General features: G+C 46.8%; 2 protein-coding genes and 1 long non-coding RNA gene across 11 annotated transcripts in view; 1 reads left to right on the top strand and 2 right to left on the bottom strand.

Moving 5' to 3' along the window:
• The window catches only part of LOC124986819 (uncharacterized), a 53,823-nt gene extending 53,148 nt beyond the window's left edge, over window positions 1-675 (bottom strand). For both annotated transcript variants that reach the window (XR_007109094.1, XR_007109095.1), the window contains exon 1: window positions 273-675. This is a non-coding gene — a long non-coding RNA (uncharacterized LOC124986819). The remainder of the gene's footprint in view (window positions 1-272) is intronic.
• Window positions 24-24,091, top strand: Phykpl (5-phosphohydroxy-L-lysine phospho-lyase). 7 transcript variants are annotated; one of them, XM_047555590.1, is made up of 13 exons: window positions 24-182; window positions 1,037-1,155; window positions 2,081-2,313; window positions 6,287-6,361; window positions 6,945-7,032; window positions 7,110-7,226; window positions 8,879-8,961; window positions 9,226-9,451; window positions 17,612-17,766; window positions 18,187-18,276; window positions 19,783-19,913; window positions 20,891-20,959; window positions 23,659-24,091. In XM_047555590.1, the coding sequence occupies exons 1-13, from the start codon at window positions 59-61 to the stop codon at window positions 23,685-23,687; spliced, it is 1,539 nt and encodes a 512-aa protein (XP_047411546.1). In that variant the 5' UTR covers window positions 24-58; the 3' UTR covers window positions 23,688-24,091. The 7 variants fall into 7 exon arrangements, with proteins under 7 accessions (XP_047411546.1, XP_047411544.1, XP_047411545.1 ...); XM_047555588.1 differs by lacking the exon at window positions 23,659-24,091 and adding an exon at window positions 23,473-23,650; XM_047555589.1 differs by lacking the exon at window positions 23,659-24,091 and adding an exon at window positions 23,473-23,650 and having other exon boundaries at window positions 2,183-2,313.
• On the bottom strand, window positions 21,441-27,895 carry Hnrnpab (heterogeneous nuclear ribonucleoprotein A/B). 2 transcript variants are annotated; one of them, XM_047555595.1, is made up of 8 exons: window positions 27,664-27,895; window positions 27,340-27,571; window positions 26,366-26,534; window positions 25,307-25,465; window positions 24,966-25,097; window positions 23,157-23,274; window positions 22,329-22,469; window positions 21,441-22,053 (listed from the first exon to the last, which is right to left on the bottom strand). In XM_047555595.1, exons 2-8 carry the CDS (start codon window positions 27,546-27,548, stop codon window positions 21,983-21,985), a joined length of 999 nt encoding a protein of 332 aa, XP_047411551.1. In that variant the 5' UTR covers window positions 27,549-27,571; window positions 27,664-27,895; the 3' UTR covers window positions 21,441-21,982. The 2 variants fall into 2 exon arrangements, with proteins under 2 accessions (XP_047411551.1, XP_047411552.1); XM_047555596.1 differs by lacking the exon at window positions 22,329-22,469.
• Between the last annotated feature and the right edge of the window lie 38 nt (window positions 27,896-27,933).

The raw sequence follows: 27,933 nt of genomic DNA on the forward strand, positions 1-27,933 counted from the left end.
GGGCCCGGGGTGCCACCGTCTCGGGGTAAGCAGGGGCGGGGCCGGGGCGGGCCCCTAGATGCCGAGCGCGCGCGGCCAAGTCTCTCCGCGCAGCGTCTCCGCACCGACTGACAGCGCGGCGCCATGGCCACCGGTCAGCGCGCGAAGGTTGACACTCTGGCCCTGCGACAGCGGCTCCTCAGGTACCTAGGCGCGCGCACGCACGACGCACGCACGGCGCGCGCGCGCCTCCGGCACAGAGCCCGCGACTTCCCAGCCCCACCCGGCCTTACCCCGGCCGCAGTCCCGCGCGTTCTGAATCCTCTCCGCCCCGGGCTGGCGGTTCCCGCAGCGGCATCCGGGGCCGCCTCTGGGCCCACCCCGAGGCTAGGGAGCCGATGCCACCCGCCTCGTAGCCGCCGCCACGGGCGCCTAGGGGGACGGACTTTGCCCCAGCACCTGGGCGGACCTTGCCCACTGGCGGCCCGTCAGCACGACCTGGGCCTAACTTGAGAGTGATCCAGGGAGGGCTGAAAGTTCAGACTAGGGGTGGGGTGAGGAGTCCTTCACAGCGTTAGAGAAAGTATGCACTGGACCTGCGAGAGGGGTCCTCGGTGGGACGGTGGGACTTGGCGGGTAGCGGGGGTGAGGGGGGGCGGGAAGGCAGCCTCCATCCAGAGCTTAAGACTAGTACCCATCAGGGACAACAGGGCCACTTAACTGGCAAGGAATGTTTAGGGCTGAGAGACAGCTACCTAATGTGGGTGCCGTTCCTTGTACATCTGGCCATACAGGGCCCTCGTGGGTCTGGCTGGGGCACATTGAGACATGAGCAAGGCCATTGAGTCTTAACATGCCTTAAACAATTTCAAGACTTAGCAATTTCCTGCCCCATCCTTTTCCTTCTTAACTATGGAGTGAGAAGCCTGGCAGCCAGGAAAGAGCACTTTGTTTTTGCGCTTTCCAGAAACCAGGAAGGGGTGAGGAGGCCTTTGATAGTGGACTGCTCCCTTCAGGTCTTCAGACATAGCTGTCCACCTCTGGTCTATCCCCACAGCTCTTCCTGCAGACTTTTTTTTCCTGAGGATCCAGTTAAGATTGTCCGTGGCCAAGGGCAATACCTGTATGATGAACAAGGGGGAGAATACATCGATTGCATCAACAATGTGGCTCACGGTCAGTATCACCTCAGGCCGGTGGGGCAGGAGAGGAGGCTGAGGCTGTGAATCTGATGCCAAAGTTGTGTGCCTGACTTGAGCCAAGTCACATCCATGTGCAGAGAATGTCCAGTCTTTGCCAAGTAGCAGTAGAAGTCTCCGGGCAGGAGTCAGAGATCTATATGTATGGATCCAGTTCCACCTGGGACTGATGATTAGCTCAGAGAGTGATACACAGCCCGGCCATGATCAGCAAGGCAGTATGGCCCTCCTTGACAAAGTGCAGGGATAGTGGCAGGGATTCAGCTCCATTGACCATTTCAGGTGCTGTTAAGGAAACTGAATTAGAAATTCAGTCACTCAGCTAGGACTGCCAGAGCTGATGGAAGAGAGTCCATGAATTAGCAGGCAAATTGGAGGTGAATAAAACAGGTTAAAAGCCAGGGGTCTAGCTTTTACCAACTTACCAACTGTGTGATTTTGAGCAAGTTACTTAATTCTTTCTATCTGTTTGCTCATCTGCATAAAAAATCATGTACTACTTACTAGGCATTCACCTCTAGGTGTTCTGGAGAATTAAGTATATTAACGAAAATTGTTTTGAACATGACTGACATGAGGCAAGCTCTCAATACATGTTCCATGTTATCATTATCCTTGGCCTTTGGCAGTCACAGTTACCTCCAGCCCCATTAACTGGTCAAGTCAAGCCCTGTGACAGTTACCTCTGACTCTTGCCTTTTAAGGAAAATGCCTCCAGAAGCCTCCTCAAAGGCATAAGTTGTCTAGATAGGGTTTCTGACAGAATCTTTCCTTCTGCTGGAATCTCAGGAACTCCTTTCTAGATCTTCCTTTCCAGATCCATCATCCCTCCCCTCCCATCTTGAACTCTTCTCTTTCCACCTCTCCCTTTGTAACTGCGTCTTCCCTGGCCGGGTTTACAGATTGGGGCTGGGGGAAGCCCGGTGGGACTGGCTGAGTGGAGTCAGCCATGTGATGGAGGTGGCCCTCTTGCAGTCGGGCACTGCCACCCTCTCGTGGTCCAGGCTGCACATGAACAGAACCAGGTGCTCAACACCAACAGCCGATACCTTCACGACAACATCGTGGATTATGCACAGAGGCTGTCGGAGACCCTGCCAGAGAAGCTCTGTGTGTTTTATTTCCTGAATTCTGGGTAAGTGAACTGCAGCCAGCCCCTAGCAAGAGAGTGAGGCACCGAAGAAGTGTCACTCACGTGGGCACAGCATGGTGTAGATGACCAAGGGTAGGCTTCAGGGAGAGGCTCCCATACTTCCTAACTGGATCCTGGTGCTTTTTCTTTTGGTTCCAGTTTCCTTCTCTTTTAGTAAAAGATGTCATTACCTCCCTTGCAGGATCATTGTTGGGGCTTGATGAGTTAATGCGTTCATTTCTGCCTTCTATAAAGCCCAAAACCCCTACTCAGTAGAAGCAGAAACATCAAGTGATTCTTCAAAGAAATATAAAATTACTAAGAAGAGTTACTGTATAGAGGAAAAGAATAAAGTATAATGAGGCCCAGAAACAGTGGGGGACCTGGCCTGTTCTAAAAGCTCAGTAGGAGGTAATTAAGGGAAAAGGAAAGAAGGGTGCTGCCTGCTCTACTGGAAGTCCTCTTGTCAAGGTTGGTCACCACACAGAACAGCTTAGGTAGGGGCACAGCACCCTGGCACACTTGACAGACTGAAAAAGGAAGAAGAAAGGGTGTGAGCTAACACTCTCAGGGCCATCACAAGGGCCTTATCAGTCAAGTGAGGACACTATATCCTAAGAACATTAGGTAGACATCAGAGGGTTTTAGTTAGGGAAGTGATGTCATCAGTGCCAGCAGAAAGCAAGAGTTGTCACTGTTTGGTGCCAATTCAGGGGCCAGTTGGAGGTGATTGTAGCTTGCAATGGGAGTGGCAATAATGGCAGAATCAGGCAGATGATCATGGCATATGAGAGAGAATATTCCGATGAGTATAGGTAGTGGCATTTGGATTATAGTAGTGATTTTTTGCTTGTTTATTGTGGTAGGGAAGGAACCCAGGACCTTATACAAGCTAGGCAACCACTCTACCACTGAGCACTTGCCCGGCCTAGTAATGATGATTGTTATCACTGCCATTTACATAGTCCACTCATCAGTTCCCTGAATTACTTCTAGGAAGTAAAATTTACCTTTTTTTTTTTTTTTTTTTTTTATTGCAGTGCTGGGGATTGAACCCAGGTCCTTGTGCATGCAAGGCAAGCACTCTACCGACTGAGCTATCTCCCCAGCCCAAAATTTACCATCTTAATTTGACAGATAAAGGAAACATGTTGTTCAGAGAAAGGATCTAACTAGGAAGTGACAGACTGAACTGGAACCCCACTGGGAAGAGCAGGGAACTGGGTGCAGGGGTTGGTACTTCCTCAGCAGAGAAGGAAGAGCTATTCCTATTGGCTTATCCATTCATCAAATTAATCCTGTGTAGGTGCCAATGACTTTTATGTTGCCAAATCCAATGATATCTTTACTGCCTTTGTCTTATCTGTCTTCCAGCAATATTTGGTAGAGTGACCGCTCTCTGGAAATTTTTTCCTCTGGTTTCTGGTGCCTTGATGGTAACCTGCCAGCTTTTCTGGCCACTCCTCTGACTCCTGTGCCAATCCTTCCTGCTCTATTCCTTGGGACTGGTCCTGGGCCATTTTTCTCTCTGAGCCCTCTTGCTCCATGATCTCATCCATTCCCTTGGTATTAAATATCATCCATGTGCTGGTGACTCCCAATTTATATCACAAGCCCAGATGCTTTCCATGTGTTCTAGACTCGAGGTTCTAACTGTCCATTTGACATCTGACAAACATCTCCAACTTCACATGTCCAGAGACAATCAAGAAATGTCTTCTGCAACACCTGATGTGAGACCATTACACTGGTTCTCCCTGATGTTTCCAGCCACCTACCCCAGGCCTTCCCATGAAAAACAACCCCACAACCACCGTCCTCACATCACCTCACCTCATAAATGGTATCACCATCCATATCTCTGCTTGAGGCAAGAACCACATACATGTATTTCTGCTTCAATCCTGCCTGTCTCCAAAATATCCCTTAACTCCAAGAACTCTTCCATCCCCTGCTCTCATCTGGGCCTCCTCCTCGGTCTCCTCACTTGCACTCTCATTCCCATTTTTTTTTTTTAATTGTAAACAAATGGGATACATGTTGTTTCTCTGTTTGTACATGGCGTAAAGGCATACCATTTGTGTAATCATAAATTTACATAGGGTAATGTTGTTTGATTCGTTGTTATTTTTCCCTCCCCCCACCCCTCCCACCCCTCTATACTGTCCTTCCTTCTGCCATTCTTGCCTCCCTCCCTAACCCTAACACTAACCCCTCCAACCCCCCATTATGTGTCATCATCCGCTTATCAGCGAGATCATTCGTCCTTTGGTTTTTTGAAATTGGCTTATCTCACTTAGCATGATATTCTCCAATTTCATCCATTTGCCTGCAAATGCCATAACTTTATCATTCTTTATGGCGGAGTAATATTCCATTGTATATACATGCCACAGTTTCTTTATCCATGCATCAACTGAAGGGCATCTAGGTTGGTTGCACAATCTGGCTATGGTGAATTGAGCAGCTATGAACATTGATGTGGCTGTATCTCTGTAGTATGCTGATTTTAAGTCCTTTGGGTATAGGCCAAGGAGTGGGATAGCTGGGTCAAATGGTGGTTCCATTCCAAGTTTTCTTTTTTTGCGGTACTGGGGATCGAACTCAGGGCCTTGTGCTTGCTAGGTAAGCACTCTACCAGGTAAGCTATCTCCCCAGCCCAAAGCTTTTTTTTTTTTTTTTTTTTTTTTGCGGTGCTGGGGATCAAACCCAGGGCCTTGTGCATGCAAGGCAAGCACTCTACCGACTGAGCTATCTCCCCAGCCCCCATTCCAAGTTTTCTAAGGAATCTCCACACTGCTTTCCAGAGTGGCTGCACTAATTTGCAGCCCCACCAGCAATGTATGAGTGTACCTTTTTCCCCACATCCTCGCCAACACCTGTTGTTGCTTGTATTTTTGATAATCGCCATTCTAATTGGGGTGAGATTTCATTCCCTTTTGACATACAACTAGAGGCTGCCTCCTAAAATAGGATTTGAGTCATGTTCTTTCTCTGATTAAAACTCCTCATTGGCTTCATGTGGCACTAAGAAGAAAATCCAGGCTCCTTCCCACCTCTGTGAAGGTGAACCCTGCAGGTCTCCACACTTCTGCTTTGCCCACTTTAGGCTCTGACCTTGCTTGTCTTCTCTCCGTTCCCGGAGCACACCAAGTTTGTGTCTCCACCAGGGCCTTTGTGCATGCTGCTCGCTCTGCCTGGAACCTTCTCCCTCAAGGCTTAGGTGTTACCTCCTTGTAGAGCAATCCTTAACCCCTATGTGGCTACAGTGGCCATAACAAAATGCCAGACTAGGGGACTTAAGCAATAGAAGTGTACTGTATTGCAGTTCTAGAAGCAGGAAGTCCAAGATCAAGGTGTCAGTGGAATTGGTTTCTTCTGAAGCCTGTCTCCTTGACTTACAGATGGCTGCCTTCTTCTTGTGTCCTCACATGGTCTTTCTTCTGTGTGTGTATCCTGGTGTCTCTTTGTGCATCCAGATTTCCTCTCCTTCTAAGGACACCAGTCAGAGTGGATTAGGATACACTGAAGTCCTCCTTTTACCTTACCTTTTCAAAGGCTGTATTCTAATAAAGTCATATTTAAGGTACTGGGAGTTAGGGCTTCAACATAACAATTTTGGTGGAACATGTTCAACCCCCAGTGCACCCCTATTTAAAGTAAGGCCTGTCTAATTCTCCCTTAGTACACTGGACTCACAGCTAGCACTTATAAAAATGACCACTGTTTGTTTTTTGGCTTTCATGACACATCAGAATATAAGTTTCAAGGGAGTGAGGGCCTGTCTGTATACCTATGCTTTTTACCCCCAGCACCTAGCACATAGGAAGCACTTCGTTTATGAAACAAACAAATGACTAACTGAATGAAGTCCAAGAATCTTCTTGCTGCTGGAAGGGCTCCTCCTGCTTGCATGGTTTCTCTGTGGAGAACCTTTGGGTGACTGTTCAAGCCATGCCCACTTTTACTGTTACAGGTCAGAAGCCAATGACCTGGCCTTGCGGCTGGCTCGCCAGTACACGGGACACCAGGATGTAGTGGTATTAGACCAGTAAGTGCAACTCACAGCCCTTCTTGCCACTTTCAGAACCCCAGGCCCATAGGCTTGTTGAGGATCAGGGAGGCTCTGACCTTGGTTATACCTTAGTGAGGAGAAGGGCCTTGGGCCACTGTAGGGGAACATGACAGGCACAGGACTGGGCCCCAAAGATACATCCCCAGAAGCTCTATCATCAGGCCACTGTCTTGGGAGGGCAGCTCTGGGGAGCAGGACATGCTTAGTAAGGAAGTGAAGATAGACTGTTCCAGCTATAGTTCCCATGTATTTATTGAATATCTGATGTGCACAAGACCTGGGCCTGGGCTTAGAGCATTAGCCCTTTCCACCCTGAAGGAGACCCCACACACACACACTTGATAGAAGAGAAAATTGGACCCACAGTGATTAAACAATTAATGCTGTGACATGACCAGTTAGTGGCCTTGTAGAAAATCTTCCTTACTCCAAGGCCCATGCTTGTTCCAGCCCAAGAGCTGGGGGCCTTTATGTTGCTTTTGGAAGTGGAAAGACAGTGGACATGGTTAGATCAAAAGAACATGCTACCTGGGTCTGAGCCCTCCCTTCTTCCCCCCAGTGCTTATCACGGTCACCTGAGCTCCCTGATTGACATCAGTCCATACAAGTTCCGGTACCTGGATGGCCAGAAGGAATGGGTCCACGTGGTATGCACTACTCATATTGGCAACAGGTTGGTGCCCACCCCCAAGCCAGGATGACACAGTGCTGTTACTCCCTACAGGCACCTCTCCCAGACACCTACCGGGGCCCTTACCGGGAAGATCACCCCAATCCAGCTATGGCCTATGCCAATGAAGTGAAACGTGTGGTCAGCAACGCACAGGAGAAGGGCAGGAAGGTAACCACACCCTCAACAGTCCAATGAATGTCACCTGCACTGGTTACCTGCACTGTGCTAGATGCCCAAAGAGAAAGCAGGATGAGGCCCAGCCAGAATTTTGGTGAGAACATGGATAAAAGTACATCCTGGGTGTTATAGGCATCCAAGGCCCAGGTTGGACTTATGTGAACCTGAAGGAGAGTCCTTGCGGAAGGTGCTACCTGACTGCAATAGTACAAGGCGAGTAGGGGTGGGGCGGAGAGGAAGGGCCTCCTAAAAGGGACAGCCTGTGCAGAGGCGAGGAACTGTGGATCGTGGAGTCAGTGGGCCTAGAGAGGCAGGGGGGATCCATCTGCCAAGGGGGTCCCAGTGCTGTGCTGAGCAAGAAGGGCTTTAAGACCTTTGAAGGGCTTTAAGAGGGAGGGTGATAACAGGGACTGAGTTGTTTTCTCACTCCAGGCTGTGTGGGATGGATTTGAATGGGACATCCTGAGGGCAGGGACCTTGAGGAGGCTATGTTGGGTCTAAGTGAGCAATGAGAAGGCCTGACCAGGGCAGTATAGGGGAAATGGAGTGGACAGGCAGAGACAGGAGAAATGTGCTGTGCCCCAGAAGAACACCACCCACAGTTTTGGTGACTGGGGTGAAGACTTTCTGGATGACTTCACTGAAGGAATGACAGAACTAACACAGGATACATGGCAAAGAAAGGTAGGCTGTGGCACCAGAGGGTTGGCAGGACCAGACCAGGAAGCCTGACCTGTGAGTTTCAGATGCTCTGCAGCCACTTCTATAAAACCTGGAAAGAACATTGCTCTGTTTGTAGCAGAGGTAGGGAACCAGTTTCCCATCCCATCAGCCCTTCCCACATCTTACCAGTAGCCTCTGAAGCAGTTTCCAAGCAGAACATAGTGGGAAATCATTGCTGTCAGCAGAGGGGTCAGTGAAGGGTTTCAAGCAGAACAGCAAGAGTCAACTCTCTGGGCTGGAGTGTCACTCCTGTGCCATGTGAGAGATACACTGGAGAGCTATCCACTTCAGTAGATGGCAACTATGTGAGGCCAAGGCAGAAACAGGCAAGTCTGCTGGGAGGCAGGTATGTCAGAGAGGAAGTAGTGGGTTCAGAGATGCTACAGAGGTAGGCAGACTCTGTGGGCTATCAGCATGACTGGATGAGGGAGGGGACAGATCAAGAATGGGATCACAAGGACTGGGATTGTGGCTCAATGACAGAGCGCTTGCCTAACATATGTGGCACTGGGTTCAATCCCCAGCACCACATAAGAAAACTAAATAAACAAAAGTATCGTGTCCCTCTACAACTAAAATTATTAAAAAGAAAAAAGAAAAAAAGAAAGGGACCACATTTGTCCTAGGCAGGAGGGATGAGAGTGGTGCTGGTCACCAGAGAGGGGTCAGGGAAGGAACAGGCATACCAGTGAATTTAGTTAAGGACACACCAAGTACAAGGGGATGGAGGCATCCAGGTTTAAGTGTTGGTTTGAGACCTAAAAGAAAAACTGAGTCACAAACCATCAGACCTGACATGGAGCCCAAAGGAGGGTACAGCAGTGATGGTGAATTGTCCTGCTTGGGACTACCACTGAGCCAGCGTTAGCAGGGCACGCTGAGCTGCTTAGTGGTGTTCCCAATGTCTGCCTCATCCACAGATTGCAGCCTTCTTCGTGGAGTCTCTGCCCAGCGTGGGAGGGCAGATCATTCCCCCTGCTGGCTACTTTTCCCACGTAGCAGAGTAAGTAGGTAGGCGGGACCTGCTCCAGGAAGGGCAGGAATCTCTTCCAAATCCCAACCACATTCTGACCTGCTTGCTAGAATATTTCAAAACAAAGCCCTTAAAGAAATAATGGCCCAGAGAAGGCCAGCCATTTGCCCTTTCCCCCTGCCCCGCACCACCCCACCTTTCTGCTGGCAGGGCCAGGATCCAGAACCCTAAGACCTCCCAAATCCTGTAAGTTCCTCTCACCAAAGCCCCATGGCCATCTGTCCTCCATCACAGGCACATCCACAGGGCTGGAGGGGTCTTTGTCGCAGATGAGATCCAGGTTGGCTTTGGCCGAGTAGGCAAGCACTTCTGGGCCTTCCAGCTGCAGGGGGAAGACTTTGTCCCTGACATTGTCACCATGGGCAAGTCCATTGGCAATGGTCACCCTGTTGCCTGCGTGGCCACCACCCAAGCTGTGTCAAGGGCATTTGAAGCCACCGGCATCGAATACTTCAACACGGTGAGTGAAGCCTCCAGGGCAAGGGAACACCATGGGCTTTATAGGGCTTCAGACCACCAGCTTGCCCATAGTGACGGCCACAGGGATAGCACTGTTCCCAATACAGAGACTTCTAGAAAGAGAATGCCAGAGGCTCTCTCCTTCCAGCAAAGCTGCCCACAGTGTGCCAGGCCCTGTGGCAGGTGTTGGAGCCAGAGAGCTGATGCAGCTGCACAAAAAGCTGGGTCTTTTTGGGAGACATGAAAGGAACAGAGTTCACATCACAGGTAGCTTTGTGTTCCCTGTCTTCGAGGTACAGGTCCAAGAGCTTTCTCTAACTGAAGTTGACCCAGTAGCATGTTCAGTGGCTCCAAGATGGAAGTTGCAGTATGAGCAAAGGGGAGCATGGTGGTCAGCAGTAGCTTCACTGCAAAGAGACAATCTAAGATGATCCAAAGGCAGTGAGGAACTGTGGAAGGGTGTGTTTGTTTTGCAGTGCTGGGGACAGAACTCGGGGTCTCTTGCATGTTAGGCAAGCACTCTACCACTAAGCTACACCTGCAGCCCCTGTGGGAGTGGGGTTTTAATCATGGAGAGATGAGATCTGAAGTAATTTTTGGAAAGGTGTAGAGAAGGGAATCACAGGAGACTGGTGCAGGCAAGAAAAGAGACCCAAATTTGTGCTTAGGCCACAAAGAAAAATAGGAAAGGAAAGAGCTGAGAATTCACCATGATTTCTCCAAAAAGAGGCAGTTTGAATTAAGAGACCAAAACATTCCAGAGCCCAAGCCAATTTCAGGATGGCTAAATAAGGCAGAGAAAGTCTTTAAGAGTAAGGGAAAAGCTGGGTGCAGTGGTACAAGCCAATAATCCCAGCAACTCAGGAGGCTGAAGCAGGAGGATCCTAAGTTTGAAGCCAGCTTCGACAACTTAGCAGAATCCTATCTCAAAAAATTAAAAAAAAAAAAAAAAAAAAAAAAAAAAAAACTGGTGTTGTAGATCAGTGGGAGAGAGCCCTTGGGTTAAATATTAAAATAAAAGGGATGGGATGTAGCTCCGTGGTAGAGCTCTTATCTAGCACGCTTGAGGTTCTGAGTTCAATCCAAGTACTACAAAAAAAAAAAAAGTGACATTTTGGCTGGTGCTTTTAGCAGACTCACTCTGTGCCCAGGTGACACAAACAGTGCCTCTACCCTCTGGACAAGCTGTCAGGTCAGATACCATCATGATATCAGTGGAGGATGACTTAATGGACATGTTGTTCATGGCACTGAGAGAGCAAAAAAAAGGGCCACCCCAGACAGGAAGTAGGCAAAGTAGTATGGGACAAGTGGTAGAGGCATTCTGTGGAAGATGAGCCCAGAGCCAAATCTGGAATAATGATCAGGCATTCACTGTGTAAAGAGGAAGTGTGTTGTGTTTGATGGAAGACAATGACCCAGTGGAGCTTGATCCTGATTTTTGTTTGTTTTACTTGAACCTCAAGTGCACTTAACTAGATTAAGTACAATCTTTGTTTCATAAAATACATCTGTCCCTACATAGTCTTCTTCTAATTAATAATTTACCTGGTTACCTTATTCATGTTATGAACACCCGGGAGGCCATCACCTCAAATAAGTTAGGACTGTGACAGTAACCTGCATCTCTTCTTATATTTGACCCCAAATTATCTCATTGCCTCCTTCACCTAGATAACTATCACTCTGAATCCCAAGTTCCTTATTTATTCCAGTTGTTTTTTGACTTTAGTTGAAGTTGGATTTTGTTGTTTTCACCTAGCATTGTATTACCAAGATTCATCCTTCACTGTAAGGATGGACTGCTTCACTGTAATTTAGTGGCTTTATAATATTCGTTGTTAACGTACCACAGATTATTCATCCATTCCTGTTAATGTGCTTTGAGGTTGTTCTGTTTTTGCACTTATGAACTGGGCTCCTGTGCACAGTTTTTCATAGGAGTGAAAAGGCAGGATGTGAATTAACCTAAGAGCAGTATTGCTGGGTCATAGGGGGTGTGTCCACCTTCAATTTTAGGAGATAATGGCATCCACTTTCCAAAACAATTCACAAGACCCTTCAACAGCAATATATGTCCTCATCAACACCTTTTAGTTTTTGCCAATTAAGTACAGTGTATAATGGTAGCCCATATGGAATGTTCCCAAACTTCAAATTATGTGAAGCATCACTTCATTTTATTGGCCATTCATTCATTTCCTCTTTGTGAAATCCATGTTTTTTTCACATTTTAAAATGTGATGCGTATTTGTGGGAATTTTGTAGATATGTATACACATCTATCTATATGTTAGTTTGTATATCTACACAAACACATATCTATATATTCTTGATACTAATTCCTTGTCAATTTTGTATATTATGAATATGTTCATCCAGTTAATAACCTGGCTTTTCAATTCACTTTTTATATTTATGATAAACCAGTTTTCAATTTTAATATTATTGACCTACCTTTTGACCTATTTTCCTATTACAGTTCTTCATTTCTTGTTGAAGAAATCTCTCCCTACTCCAAGATCTAAATATCTAAAATATATAATCAATATTCTAAGCGTTTTATTGTTTTGTTTGGACATACAGGTCCTTAATCTGTCTGGTGTTAATTTTTGTGTTAAGTTTTGTGAATCAGGAATCATTTCATCATTTTTCTCTGATGCCTTTTTTCTTCACTGATCTGACATGCCACCTCCATTATGTAACTAAAAGTCATACATGAGTGTGTCTGTTTCAGGGCTTCTACTCTTATGGTCAATTTAATTTGAAGAGAATTGTCTTATTTACAATACTGAATCTTCCTACTCAGGAACATGGTATAACTTTCCATGTTTTATAATTTTCTCTGTAAAGATCTTACACATAGGGGCTGGGGTTATGGCTCAGTGGTACAGCGCTTGTCTAGAATGTGTGAGGCATGGGGTTTGCTCTTCAGCACCACATGAAAATAAATAAAGGTATTTTTAAAAACATCTTGCACATTACTAGATTTTTTCCTAAATATATTCACCATCATAAATGGTGAATTTTGTGTATACTTACTGTTTGGTGCTGTTACAAAAATGTGGACTATCCATTTTCTTGCTAAACTCTTATTTCTAAGAATTTAGAGGAAAAATTTTTTCCTATATAAACAATCTTATCACCAAATAATGGCAGCTGTTTAATTACACTGGATAAGAGAAATTTCCAGTTCAAAATCAAAACCAAATAGGACATAAGGCATACTTGTTCAGTTTATGGGAATGCATGTATCTGCCCATTGAGGATGATATTTGTGACTTGAGGGTGTAGCTCAGTGGTAGAAAGCATGTTTAGCATATGCAAGGCCCTGGGTTTGATCCCCACAATAAATAGATATATTTGCTTTATGTTCTTTTTTTTTTTTTTTTCTTTTTCATTTTTTGGCAATACTAGGGATTGAACCCAGGGGCACTCTACCACTGAGCTACACCCCCAACCCTTCACATTTACTTTAGAGACAGTCTAAGTTGCTGAGGCTGACCTGTGACCCTCCTGCCTCAGCCTCCCAAATTGCAGGGATTACAGGCATGCGCCAAAGCCTAGGTATATTTCCAATATTAAACCATCTTTATATACCTGAGACAAATCCAGCTTGAGTGTGGGATAGTCTCACTTTTATGCACTATTCTACCTCCTCATATTTTATTTATAATTTGGAATCTATTTTCAGGAGTCAAATTTAACTAGAATTTTTTTTCTTATAACTTGGGTTTTGCTACCTGGGTCCTACCAGCCTTGTAGAATGAATTAGTTCTTTTACTTTTATATAAAATTGGAATGATTTGTTCTTTGAAAGTTTGGTAAAAATTCAATCTGAATTTTGTGTTTTGTGGGAAGATATTTAATTACCCCCACACACACCCAATTTGGTACCAGGAATTGAACACTGAGCCACATCCTTAGGGATTACTGTTTAGAGACAGGGTCTCACTGAGTCGCTTAGGGCCTCATTAAGTTGCTAAGGCTGGCTTTGAACTTGAGATCCTCCCGCCTGGGCCTCCTGTGCTGCTGGGATTACAGGCAAGCACCACTGCATTGCTGCTTTGAAGTTATGTTTTAGTCAGTTTGGGCTGTTACAGCAAAGTACCATAGACTGGGTGGCTCAAAAACAACCAAAATTTCTCAGAGTCCGAGGGCCAGAAAGTCTAAGATCAGGGTGTCAGGATGATTGAATTCAGGTGAGGGTTCTCTTTCAGGTTGTAGAACGCTGACTTCTTACTTCATATGATGGAAGGGGCAAGAGAGTTCTCTGGGGTGGGTCTCTTTTAAAAAGGTTTAATCCTATTTTTGAGGGCTCTACCCTCATGACCTGAATACCTCCCTACCCTCTTAATACCTTCACATTGGGGGTTAGGATTTCAACCTAAGAATTTTGAAGGGACACAAAAACATTTAGCCCATTGGAAGTTACACCGGACTCTTAAATAAGTTTTTATTAAATGTTTTCTGCCTCTTCTGTCATCTCCATCTGGGACTCTCATTTGTATGTTAGGCCACTTGAGTCCACACATTTCTACAGGTTTTTTGGTTGTTGTCTGGATTTGAGATGGGATCTTGCTGTGCTGCCCAGGCTCACCTTGAGCTACTGAAAGCAATCCTCCTGCCTCAAGCTACCAAACAGCTGGTAGTTCAAGTGTGTACCACCAGGCCTGGCTTGCTCTGTTCATTTTTCTTCATTCTTTTTTCTGTTATACAGAGTAGACAAATTCACCTGACGTATATGCTTCAAGTTTGCTGACAGTTTGCTTGTCAAACCTGTAGTGCCTCTCCAGTGACGTTTTCATTTGTTGTTTTTCAACCCAATTTTCTATTTTATTCCTTTATGTAGTTTGTCTAGTTTGGTGAGACATCGTTTTCATGCTTTGCTTTTTCTTTAGGTAGTTTCCTATAGTACTTGTACAATCTGATTTAAAGTTTTTGTCTAATAAGTCAGTACCTGGGCTTCCTCAGAGACAGTCTGTTTTATTGATTGCCTTTTTTTCCAAGCTATGGGCTATACTTTCATTATGTTTCATAATTTTGTTGAAATTGGCCATTTTAAATTCTCCTCTCTCCCCAGTTTGTTGTTACTTCTTTAGTGCCTTTTCTGAACTAATTCTGTGAAGACTGTGTTGTCATGTGTAGTCACTGTTATCTCTGCAAGGTCAGTTTAATGATTCAACATAAATCTCCTTAAACACCTAGAACCAGTAAGTGACTTTTACTGGTATTTTACCACTCTACCTTACCCTTTACTTCATTCTTCAGAGACTCAAGGTACCCAGCGGTGATCGTTTTGGGCTTTTCAGTTTTCTGAACATGCACACGCTGAGCATGAGCATATTCCTGTGATCTTTAGTTACCAAGAACAGGGGCTAGGGTTGTAGCTCAGTGGTAGTGTGCTTGCCTAGCACGTGTGAGACACTGGGTTTAATCCTCAGCACCACATAAAAATAAGTAAATAAAATAAAGGTGTAAAAAATTTTTTTAAAAATAAAAATAAATTACCAAGAATATGTCATTTAGTCTTGTTCCTTTTTACACAAGCAGCTCTACTAGAAATCTTTTGGAAATTTCTGCAGTTTTCCCTGTTGTTTTTAGTACTGGGGAGTGAACCCAAGGTACTCTACCACTTAGCCACATTCCCCAGCCCTTTTTATTTATTTTTTGTTTTTTGAGACTTGGTCTGGCTAAGTTGCCAAAACTGTCCTCAAACTTGCAATCTCTTATCTTGGCCTACCAAACTGCTGGGAATACAGGCACCACTATACCCAGCTTGGAAATTTCTTATCCCTTTTTTTTTTATTTTTAATATTTTTTTATTGTGAATGGACACAATACAATATCTTTATTTCTTTACTTTTATGTGGTGCTGAGTATCGAACCCAGGGTCTCACACATGCCAGGCAAGTGCTCTACCACTGAGTCACAACTTCAGTCACATTACTATTTTAAATTCTAAAACATGTCCATATATGCATTTTACCTTTGTCTTTTTGACACTTTATGAACTTTCCAGTAGCTTTTTTTCCTAATTCCAGCAGCTATTTTTATTGTTTTCAACTACTTGCACTTTTTATTGTTTTTCTTCTTCTAAGACTTTTATTATACAGATGTTAGCACTTCCACTTGTCTTCCATATAGCTTAGTTTTTAATTTATGTTTTATATTTGTTTCCCCTTTCTTCTGGGAACTTTCTCATCCTGATCTTTAAATTCAGAATTAACTCAGCTGTAGCCAGGTGTCATGGCACATGCCTGTAATCCCAGTAACTCAGGAGGCTGAGGCAGGAGGATCGCAAGTTCTCAGTCAGCCTGACAATTTAGTAAGACCCTGTCTCAAAATAAAAAGGGCTGAGGATGTAGCTAAGTGGTAGAGCACTTGCCTAGCATGCATGAGGCCCTGGGTTCAATCCCTGGTATGGGGGAAAAGTTTCAGGTTTTGGAGCATTTTGGATGATTACCCAACCTGTAATTCATGTTAAATTTAAACAAAGGTTGATGATTCCAAATGATGATGAAATGTAGAGCAACTGGAGTCTCAAAGACTACTGGTGGGAATATAATATGATATAACCACTTTGGAAAAGCTTCATGGTTTTTTACACTTATAAATATATTTACCTTATAACCCAACAGTTCCACACCTATTTACCCTAAGCAAAATAATATAGTTTTTGCAGAAGGGCTGTGTACAAATATTCATAGGATTTTTATTCACAATAACCAAAAATTAAAATAACCAAAGGATCCCTCAACAGATTGATAAACAGATTATGACAGATCCATAAAATGGAATAATTATACAATAAAATGAACAATTACTGACGTTTATAACAGTATGGAAATTTTTCAAAAACAATGAGCAGAAGCTAGGCACAAGAGGGTACATAATTCTTTAATTCCATTTAAATGACATTCTAGAAAAGGCAAAGCTAAAGTGACAGAAAGCAGGTCAATGGTTGCCTGGAGCTAATAGTGAAGGAGTGAGAGTACAGGAACTTTGAAGAGTGACGGAAATATTCTGTAGCCACTGTGGAGGAAGTTGCACAAGTATATACCTCTGTTGCATCTCAACCTTACACTTAAAAAACATAAGCCGCTTATTGTTATGCCTAAATTTCTTGTTTTTTGGTAGTATTGGGGATTGAATTCAGGGCCTTACACATAATAGGCAAGTATACTACCACTGACCTACACATACCCAGTTCCAAAGTGGATTTTTTTTTTTTTTTTAAAGATGGCATTTAAAACAAAACATGGTCTGAGGGAAACATCGTGCTCCTTTTTTAAAAATACTGGGGATTGAACTCAGGAGCCACATTCTCAGTCCTTTTTTTAAGAAATGGTCTCACCAAGTTGCTTAGGGCCTAGCTAAATTGCTAAGGCTGGCCTTGAACTTCTGATCCTCTTATTTCAAGTCACTGGGATTACACGGGTGCATCACCACACCCACTGCTCCTAACCCTTTAAAACACAGATCCCATTCAAATCTGTGGGGTCAGGCTGAATAGGAAAGGTGTGCCAACACATGTACTGCCTGAAGGGAACCATGATCTTGGTCCTTGTGTGCCCAGATAAGCCATGTTTGTTTAATCAGAAATAAAGGTGTGTGAAGTCTTTTGCAAGAGTTTATGAACCCAATTCATAAACTTTTAGAAATGCCACATAAGCCAAATAAAATGCAGGGGGATCCCAGGCTCAGTCAACAGAGCTGTGAACTTGTGCCATTCAGAGTAGCTTTTCCCTGGTGAGCTTTGTGGTATGCCGTTCTGAACCCTCCTTTACAGAGGTGATGGGAACAGTCCAAAGCTATGGGTCTGGACCACAGATGGCACCCTAAGCCCTTTCTTAAAAAAAAAAAAAAAAAAAAAAAACCACCCTGGATCTTTGGGAACACACAGCACATCTTTTTCTCTGATCCTGCATATTCTAGGGGCTCCTACTGTATCCCAGGGATACCTGAGCTAGCTTATAATCACACGAGAAAGTAGGACATCCAATGGGGACCACAGGAGCTCTCCATCTACTGAGGGCTCTGAGCCCTGCAGGGTTCAGGACCTACATTTCTGTCACTGCCTTTGGAATGTGTAGCAATTCTCTGTGGTGTGTGGCCCACAATACTGGAAATCTAACATACTTCTTGTTCCCTGGCTCAGTTTGGGGGAAGCCCAGTGTCCTGTGCTGTGGGGCTGGCAGTCCTGGATGTCTTAGAGAAGGAGCAACTCCAGACTCATGCTACCTGTGTGGGGAGCTTTCTGATGGAACTCCTCAGGCAACAAAAAGCCAAACATCCCATCATTGGTGATGTCAGGTAAGGCTCTAGGGGAAGTCAGCACTCCACTAACCAAGCACCTGCCATGGCCCAGAATGGTCCATATTCTTCATCTAATTGAGATGGAAAGAATTTTTATGCTCACCCTCTAGAGGAATAGAGGTGGCTACTGCCCAACATTGTACTTTCTAGGGAAGAGGAAAACTCAGATTCAGTCTGAGCTTAGGCTAATCCCAACCTTTCCTCTGTCCAACACCCCAGCCCACTCCTCTCCTTCCCAGTAACTCCCTGGGACTGTTTTCATCCACTCCAAGGGTTCCCAGGCTCCCCACCTCCACGGGAGGCACAGGGACAGTCCCAAAGAGTTCCAACAGGGGTACTCCGTTGTGGCCCAGGAAGAACTTGAGAGCAAGGACTGTGGCCTTTGGGCCTGGCCTTCTGAGATGTCACCTTCTCCAGGGGTGTTGGACTCTTCATTGGTGTGGATCTGGTCAAAGATGAGGCCACGAGGATGCCAGCAACCCAAGAGGCTGACTATGTGGTAACCAGGTATTTTTTCTTCCCTTCAAGTTGCCTTCCACAATAGAAGCCACCATGGAAGCCTCTTTGCACAGCTTGGGGCCTTGAGTGGGAGGGAGCCTCCCTCTGTCCACCCAGTTTCCATAAATTTGGCTAAATAGCTATAGTACTTGGGCCTGAGGCAGATGATCTGAGCTTCTCCTTAACTGAGCTCTCAGGACAGGGAATACAGCCCCATCAACTATGTACCCAATGCCAGGAAGCCCTAATTCATATTTCACAGAGGGCTGGAGAAGGTAACTGCTTTCCTAAAGCCATACCTGAGGGGGAGGGGTGGGGACTCCCCATTCTCAGATTGCCAGTTTGTTGGAATGGTCTCCCACTCTTCATTTGGACTGGGGGTGTGCGGCTGGGGCTCACACTCTACCAGTCTCCCAGTCTGGAGTCTCTCACTTGAACCCAAGGCCTCAAGACTTCTTCCCCTATTACTGTTCCCTTTAATCTCCATTCCCCATTCCTACCCATTCCCCTACCACAGAAAATCCCTCTGGTATGCCTTTATTCAAATTATGAAACACTCATGATCTTGTGTGCTTATTTACCCTATACCACATTGCTGTAAAGCCTTTTCCTCAAGTTTGCAGTGGCCAGCCAGTCTGTGCTGGCTCACCCAACCTCTTCTCAGTGAGCCTTGGGAATTCTGAATGATCAGGTAGCACAGAAGCCAGATACCAGGTTAATTCTCTTCCACATTCACAACACTAAACATGGGACAGGTATTCCACCTGCAGTCACCTTGCTAGGTGGCAGAGCTGGATTGGCCCCAGGCTGACTCCACCGTTCAAACCTTGTTCTTTCCACTGTGCTGCAAAGAACAGGGAAGGAAAAAAGGAGCCAAAAGACAGACTGAAAACAAATCTTGTTAAAAAAGAATGGGAGCACAAGTCAAAGCATGAATATAATCATACCAGACCCTTGCCAGTGGCCAAAATAACCTAAGTATTACTGTAAATATTAAAAATTATTCTTAGGTACAGTATTATGTTGATGATACTTATCTTCCCAAAAAGAATGGGAAACTAATGACCTTGTCTGGGATTGCCAGTTACCCTGGGAGGCATAGGTGGGGAAGTTACTGAAGCTAGGCAAGTGTTACAGAACTGTCATTCCATTAATATTAGACATGTTCCATTAAAAAAGGGAAACAGTACACATCACAAAACATGCACAAAATGGGAAATGCAGGCAATTCTTGTTGCAATCTAGCATAATCCTGGTCTCTCTTGGCTTGGTACAGACTGGATAAGACGAGGCCCATTCTGGGGGGCAGCAGGCTCAGGGTCACATAAGGTGCATCCCAGACAGAAGCCATTAATGCTGGGCCACAGGATGAACAGGACTTTGGCAAGGTGGACAATGTCCTGGTGGGAAGTGAATGGTGAAGGACTGAAGACAGTGTGGCTGGAACCCTGGGCATTAAGCCAAAGTCAGGCTGAGGAAGGTCTTGAAGGTCAAAGGGGTGTCCTGTCCTCACAGGCTGAAGGAGAACTACATTTTGCTAAGTGCTGATGGCCCCGGGAGGAACATTTTGAAGTTCAAGCCCCCAATGTGTTTCAGCCTGGACAATGCACAACATGTGGTGACAAAGCTGGATGCCATTCTGACAGGTGAGCTTGGGTGTGAGGAACAACTAATCATGTTATCTAGAACCCTCCCAGCATGCACTAAGGGACATGAGAGCTCAACAGCAGAGCCAGGGTACCCTCTGGACAGCAGTTAAGTTTGTGAAGAACGTTCCTGGCCCAAGCCTCTCCAATTCCTGCCTGGGCCTAAAAGAGCTTTCTAGCTCTGGGTGAGTGGCACCAAGCCACCACCCAGCCTACCTGCCTGGACAGTTCAGTGAGACCAATCATCAGAAAGATAATGGGAACCTAGACCCCATTACATGTGCTTAAAATCACCCTGGGACACAGATGGCAGGAGCTTATTTCTATACCTAAAGCTAGGAGCACACTCAGCTAACTGCTGGTAGCGGAAATGAGATTTGTTCAAATGAAAACAATTTCTTCCCCCATCACCTAGAGAGGTCAAAAATCAGCTCAGGGCCCCCCCCTCCATCTACTTACATCATCTCTACCAAACTGGAATCTAGCTGTTTTGAGGCTATATGCCACGTGCAGAGATCTTCGAGACCCCCATATAGGCAAAATTATCTGGGTCAAAAGCAATCCCTTTCTATCTCTAGTTTTCTTCTTTGCCGACCACAGGTACACATATGCCCAGGGCCCTGGAACTGAGGGAAGATCAATCCCTGCTAGACAATTTGAGATGGTAGGGGTTCTGTTGGAGTGTTATTTGTGGGGAGCCTAAGGAACCAGGGGCTGACTGACCACAGAAGTGGGTTTAAGACTTCTGGACAGAGCCTGAAGTATCAAGAAAACTGAGGGCTGGTTTGTGTTTGCAGGTATATGTGTGGTTTTCCTCCAAGAAACTGCTAGCCCATCTCTGTGGGTCAGGGTTAGGATTAGGCATAAGCCTGGCCATGTTGGTGGGACCAGTGTCCAAAATGCTATCCAAGTAGTTTGGATACTGAAGGTTCCAGAGAAAGATGATCTAGTGGGGGTGGCTTTGTGGTCTTTTTCAGATATGGAAGAGAAGGTGAGAAGCTGTGAAACACTGAGACTTCAGCCTAGCTCAGTCAAGCATCCTCCAGGTAAGTGGGCCTTGCTTCTTGTTCTTAAGAGACCCAGAGATGGTTCCTTACCATCAACAGCCAGTATTCTCAGCAAAGAACCTTCCCACAGGTTAGTTTCTTCAAAAGGGTGGGTCTAACTTCCCTGGGTATTATCTACCCACCCCAAACAGAAAAATCTCCAACACGTGGTCTGCACTTCTTGGCTGGGATGAGAGCGCAGGAATAGCCATTTCCTCCCACAGCCAGCTCTTTCTATGCTGAGAAAGCTAACCAAGCATGTGTAGGGTGTGTATGCCTGATAGGATGCTCTCTACAGATGGAGGACATTGACCCAAAACAGCTTACAAAAGGTCAGTAATTAGGTCCTTCCAAGCTGCACCCCACAACTGGGTCAGCACCTGAAAGACCTTGCTATGGGAGAAGGTCCCAGCCCCAAAACACCTAGCATCCATACTCTGGATAAGAGGTCTCACACGGCATATCCCACACTCACCCAGGCTTGGGGGTTTTAAAATTTTTATTTCAAAAGCTTGGATAGCTTCAATATCCAGGTCGTGGCAAAATCAGGACACGTGTAAAATACCTTACAATACATTAGATTCCCAAAAGGTACCAAAAAGTACAGTAAAATTAACACTTCCATTACAGGAAATGTATGACACAAATAATATAAAATTAAAAGGTGGGAAAAAAGGTGACACTGGTTTCCTAAGATACATTTTACTCTTTACAACCAGGGTCCACAGGTCCAGGCTGCAGAGCGGCAGCAGGAAGCAGACCCTCTAACCTGGTTCTAGGTAACCTGGTAATAAAATCAACCCCTAATGCCGCTCTGGCCTGAGACACCACACGCTGCCTAAACAACTAGAGCTCTGGAAATAGTAAAACAGGAGAGTGATTTCCAGGGGGGAAATTTTAAATAAGATGCACATGGGACAGGCCATAGAAAGTTTGCCAAGTTAAATTTGGTACATAATTGTGTTCACTCCGTATCCAAACAAAGCGTGTGCGGTCAGTCAGTCAGCTGCTCCTGCTGCCGCCTCAGTATGGCTTGTAGTTATTCTGATGACCACCGCGTCGCTGGCTCTTCCCGTAATTTGTACTACCCTGACCTAGGGACAAGAACAACGTAGCAGCTACTACTTACTGAGCATTTATTTACCTTGTGCCAGGCGCTTGACACGCATCCTCACAGGATCCTCAAAAGCCCTGTACAGTAGGAATCGCCTCTGTTTTACTGAGGCCCCAGAGCTAGTGCTCCATTGGGTAGCTCCAGTGCCTGAGCCAGGGCCTGTCTGACTCCAAAGCCCTTGCTGCCAGTGGCCCCTGCACTGTCTGACCTGCCCCCCTGGTGGGGGAATGGATGGGGCCTCCCTCTCCTACTTACTGTAGTCGTAGCCGGGGCCGTAGCCGTAATAGCCATAGGGCGAGTAGTCGTAGCCGCCATAGCCGGGCCCGTAGCCCTGCTGGTAGCCGTAGCCCTGGTTCCAGTAGTTGCCGTAGCCCTGATTCCAACTCTGACTCTGACCTGTGGGGGGAGCAGGGCACAGGGGCCCATGGACCATTTAGCACACGCAGGAGCTAGGATGGAGGAAATCCTGCCCTTTGGGTGGCGGGGTTACAATGGCAACTCAGGCAGAAGCCATGGGGCTGCTTTCTGATTTTGAGGGCCCTGGGCCCGTCCCTGGGCCTGAGACTGGATCAGGAGGCCAGGATGCTAACTTCACTTGGGGTACAAGTGGCTTACTCAAGTTACCCTCTGATCACCCCCACCCTCCCTGGCAGCTTGGCCTTGAAAAAGATGCAGTTCAGGCTTTGGAGTCAGAGGGCCTGTGATGGAAGGAGGTAAGCGCCTGGCACAGCTCTGCCCTACCCTTCTGCCCACTGGCCCCTGGGTGTAACAAGACTCAGGACAGCCACAGAGCCAAGCACAACCCATCATGCCCCTGCCCAGAGTGCAATGCAAATGCTCCCTCTGCCCTGGGGCCCAAAGCCGCACAAGTGAAGAAAGACAGGGCTCTTCCATTCCAGGAGCCATAGCAGCAAAAGCACACAGCTGGACTCAGGAAAATTATTCCTATCCCTGCCCCATTCCACTTCACACACTGCCTGCCCACCCGTGCTGCACAGAACACCAAAGGCAACCCCAAGACAAGCACAGAAGGCATCCTAGAGGCAGGGAAACAGGACCCATCTTCATCGAAGTTTCACTTACCTCCACCTCCACCACCACCACCACTGCCTCGGTTCCCTCGGTTGCGGTTTCCACGGCCCCCAGAGCCATACTGCTGCTGCTGATAGACTTCTTTGGGCTGGGCCACCTTGATTTCACACTAAAGGTCAAAAAGAGAGTGGGTGAGGCCAGTGGGGGCAAGTTTAGGACAAAGACTTTCACTGTAACACTCAGATGGTGGAGTGGGCATGTCAATCTGCTCAAAAAAACAATATGCCGGGGCAAGAATCTATTCTGCTAGAAGCTCCTGGAACCAACCAAAACCCAGGGCCTTTCTTTCAAGAAAACCTTTCCCTAGGAAAATGCACTGGAGAAGAAAGGAGCAGATGCACCAACTGCAACCCAGGAGAGAAAGGCATACCAGACATCAGAGGACAGATGGCCTGGGGGCTGGCACCACCTCTGTCCTACAGAACAAGAAGGCCAGAGGACTTCCCAGAGAGGCCTTGAACACTAGAGACTATTTTTTTCTTTCTTTTAACAGAAGAAACTCATCCCACCCAAATACTCTGAGGAAACCCCGACCTCCATCATACAGATAAAGAAAATCTCCTGAGACTCAGGATGGGGCTTTGCCTGAGACCACACTGCCACCCATCCCTCCACTTCTCCAAGCACTGGCCTATTGTTGGGATAAGGCCATGTCTACATCACCACAGGGCCCAGAGTCAGCTTCCTTCCTGCCCAACATCTGCACACTGGGGGAGGGGATGGGAATCATGTCTGCTAAAATAAATCAGCAGTACTTTTAAGGAAAATATTGACAGACACCTCCATTAAAAGTAGTAAAAATCACTACACATTGTGTCCCGACACAAAATACTCTTAACTGACCAATTACCCTGCCAAGTGACCGTGTTTTCTATCCCATTTATTAAAAATCAACTTGATTATACTCAACTGAATACACGTATTTCTAAGACCCACCAGTACTTCATTAAAAAGTTAGTTGAGACTCCTTCCACCATGTCATTCACAGGAAGGCACAGAAAACAGCCTGTGTCACTGTCCACTGTAGGAACAACTAGGGTCTCACCTAACTGCTTGTTTTATAGAATATTTAGGGACCTAATCCCTATTCGGAGCTTTCTAAACTTATAGCCAGGATAGGAACTTCCAGGAGCCCCACCCTACCTGTCTCACCTTATCTGACTGCCACTCCTGCTGAGACACACGGGGCTTGCCACACCCAGCCATAGGAGACCACACCCTCAACTCTGCCAACTGCCATCCTGAAGCCTAAACTACTCTCCTCTACCAGAGTTCAGAGGAGGAGGTACACCTTTCACTGCACATGACGCCACTTAAAACAAAACTGGCCCTGGATTTAAGTTGATCAGGTCCTTGGATGCTCTTTGGGGCCTTTGCCTGTGGTAGGATTGTCTAAAGCAGTGCTCAAAGGGATATATCTATCCCACGATAGACAAAAGGAAGTAGTCAGGAACAGGGAAAATCTTCACCATAAAAAGTAGTCTACTGAATTGCATTAGTTCCACAATTTTCTGAGAACTTAACTGCAGGCCTCATATACCATGGACTCCATCTAGAGCACTGTCACCCCAAGCTTTAAATCACAGAAGACTCACTTCCTGTCCTTCCTCCCTCACAATCTGGTTCTAGCAGCCTAGGAGCTTTGAAGTAAAGGACCAGTTAAGACAGCATATACTTTGGAGAAATATTAAGAACCAACCAACCTGCAAATCTCTCAGCTATAGCCCAACCTAACCCACACCTGCAAGGGCCAGCTCTCTAGGAACAGAAAGACGGGCACACACAGCGAAAACACCATACCTTGCTTCCACTGATAGTATGGAATTTTTTTTCCAGAACTTTCTTCACAGGATCTTCTTCTTTAAAAGTAATAAAAACAAAACCCCGTCTTTTATTCAACTTGGGATCCATTGGAAGCTCAATGGCCTCAATCTGTAAAAACATAAGCAATGCTCAGGACCAAACCTCTCCTACTCCAAGGCACATAAAGAACTATTGGAGAGAAGACCCACCAAAAGGCCAGAGTGAAAGACTCCTGCTGAGGGCTCCAATTAGCCAAGGCTACCAAGGATGGACCAACCAGGAAGGAAGAAAGCAGCCTCAGGGCAGTTGGCAGGCTACTCCTGGGCCACCACACTTACCTCCCCAAACTCTCTAAAGTACTCCCTGATCTTTTCCTCTGTAGCTTCAGGATTCAGACCCCCTACAAAGATTTTCTTGACGGGGTCCTTCTTCATAGCCATGGCTTTTTTAGGGTCAATGACCCTGCCATCCAGCCTGTGTTCCTTCTGGTCTAGGACCTGTTTCAAACAGAAGGGGATCAGGTTATTACTCAGCAAATGATCGTGGAGGCCCTTCTCTTTGAGCCTCGAGACTCCAGCACAGATACACAAAACGTGCTTCATCCCCTCCAAACTCTACCCCAGTTCAACTTCCCAACCCAGCTTCCTCCAAGCCCCCAATACAACTGGTTCACCTAAACACCTATACCAGTCCTCTCCTCTCCAAACCCTGTTGGACCACCCAGTGCTGGGATTCATTTTTACTATACAGTTAATGACCTCTCCAAAGTTAGTAATAATCTGCCGAGCCATTGCCCATGCTGTGCATCCCTCATCCTGTCCAAGTAATCCCAACATAGGGCCCATTTCCTTCCAGTAAAGCAGCAGTGATCATGAGCAGACTGGAAATAGGCTGCTAGGGTTGGAATTCTCAGTCTACCTTAACTACATGATCTCTTCAACTTCAATTTCTGAGGCTGAGGATTTTAATTTTTCCGACATGAAGCTAAATGCCTATCCTCACAATAATCTGGGAATCTCTTCTAATACCCACAGTAAAGTTTTTAGCATGATACCCATGAACAAGTACATTAAAGATAACAAAACATCAATACTTTTCCCGAACCACTTCACATATTTCCCATTAAACATGTATTATCAGGCTGGGGATATAGCTATTGGTAGAGTGCTTGCCTTGCAAGCACAAGGCCCTGGGTTCAATCCCCAGCACTGCCCAAAAAAAAAGAAAAAAAAAAAAAAAAAAAAAAAAAGTATTATCCCCTCAAAAACAAGAATTTAAAGTTCCTAACCTACTTGTCCCAAAGCACTCAACTGCAGAGCACACAAGCTAAACACGCTGTAGAACAGTGTCATTAGATTTAAAATTCTATACCCTGAGATTGCTGACACCCAGCTTACCTTCTCCACACTGGCAGCATCTTTGAAGAGGATAAACCCAAACCCTCTTGACCGTCCAGTGTTGGGATCCATTTTTATTGTACAATCCACGACCTCTCCAAATTTAGTAAAATAGTCCTTTAAATCTTTTTTGCTGGTATCCCAGCTCAGACCACCAACGAACATTTTTCTGAAATGGTAGGGTGAGATGCATGGCAACAAATCTTGTAAGAAAGCTGTGATTTTTAAGGAGCAGTCCTGGATAAGCTTTCACTGAAAGGACTATAAAGCCAACATCCTGTAGATGAAGTCTACACCCACCCTTAGAGCCTATAAGGGCGCTACATTTGAAGGAAGTTAAACTTATATTGTCCTCCAATCTCAATTCAACCTGGACCCCACTGTCCTCCAATCTCAAATGGACGCTAACGACGTTTAACTACACTGTGCAGCCCCAGGATGTGAATGAAAACGGAAACCTTGCAGGGATATGGGCCCAGACCGCTCAAAACTGAAAATGAAGGTGTCCAACAACCACGAATCTACAGGCTAGCGTCCCTTCCAATCTTCACCACCTCCAAGAACTTGTTTCAAGGAACTCTATGCTTCCTGGGGCCGAGACCGCCCCGGGTTCAGACGGTGACTCCGCCCCCGGGAAGAGGCGGAGGAGGGAGGCCTGGGCCCGGGAGCGCGCCAACTCCACCCACACAGCCCCTACGCAGCCCTAGACCCGGCCGGGCACCGAGTCTGAGCGCTTTCCCTCTTCCGGGCCGCCCGCCCCTGCGCCGACTCCGGGCCGGCAGCGCGCGGGCGGCCCCGGGGCGGCGCCAAAGTCGACCCAACAAACTCCTGCAAACTCCAGAGTAGCAGCTCAAGAGCCGACCAGCGAGCGTAGCGGGGTCCGGTCCGACCGCCCCTCCCCCCGCCGCGTGGCGCCAACAAAAGGCGGCCCCGGAACAAAGGCGGCGCCCCCGTCCGCCCGCGACCGCACCTACCCCGCGTCTTCCTCGTTCTTGCTGGCGTTGATCTGGTCGCCCTCGGCGCCGTTCTGATTCCCGCTCGGGGGCGCCGTGGTCCCGCCTCCAGACCCCGACGCTGCTCCTGTGCCAGCCCCGGCCGGCGACTCGCTTTCTGGGGCGGCCTCGTGTCCGTTCTCGGTAGCGCCCGTGGTCTCCATGGGCTGCTCCTCACCCGCTTCCGACATGGTAGGCCAGGCCGCGGCGGCTCCTGCAACGAGCGACCACACGCGGCGATAGCGCGTCAGGCCGGCACTACTCTTGCCCGAGCTCCCGCCCGCCTCCCGCGGCCCGGTCGCTCACCTCGCCGCCGATGACGCCGCGGGGCCCACTTGTCCCCACCCGCTGGGAAAGGAGCCGCGGGCTCGGCCGCGCTCAAGCTCGCGCTACCGGAGTCTCGCCTCCGTCCACTGACGGAGCCGCTCCGATCGAGTTCCCTCCTCTCGGCCGCCGCCACACAGAACCCACGGACCACAGCCCAGGTCCGACTCGCGCGGTGCCGCCGCCTGACAATGCCGACTCGTGGAGCTCTTTATAATACTGGAGCCGGGGACACCTCGCAACAAAACGCAC

Source organism: Sciurus carolinensis, chromosome 6 (assembly GCF_902686445.1).
Source record: "Sciurus carolinensis chromosome 6, mSciCar1.2, whole genome shotgun sequence".
Taxonomy (NCBI): domain Eukaryota; kingdom Metazoa; phylum Chordata; class Mammalia; order Rodentia; family Sciuridae; genus Sciurus; species Sciurus carolinensis.

What these genes read in the sequence shown, in the direction of transcription:
- Phykpl (XM_047555588.1), top strand. Translation starts at nt 59, where the DNA reads ATGCCGAGCGCGCGCGGCCAAGTCTCTCCGCGCAGCGTCTCCGCACCG. An exon ending in GATGTAGTGGTATTAGACCA is followed by an intron (nt 6,362 to 6,944) that starts GTAAGTGCAACT and finishes TCTTCCCCCCAG; the next exon opens with TGCTTATCACGGTCACCTGA. An exon ending in CACAGGAGAAGGGCAGGAAG is followed by an intron (nt 7,227 to 8,878) that starts GTAACCACACCC and finishes CCTCATCCACAG; the next exon opens with ATTGCAGCCTTCTTCGTGGA.
- Hnrnpab (XM_047555595.1), bottom strand. Translation starts at nt 27,548, where the DNA reads ATGTCGGAAGCGGGTGAGGAGCAGCCCATGGAGACCACGGGCGCTACC. An exon ending in ATGCTGCCAGTGTGGAGAAG is followed by an intron (nt 25,466 to 26,365) that starts GTAAGCTGGGTG and finishes TGTTTGAAACAG; the next exon opens with GTCCTAGACCAGAAGGAACA. An exon ending in TGGTGGTGGTGGAGGTGGAG is followed by an intron (nt 22,470 to 23,156) that starts GTAAGTGAAACT and finishes CTCCCCCCACAG; the next exon opens with GTCAGAGTCAGAGTTGGAAT.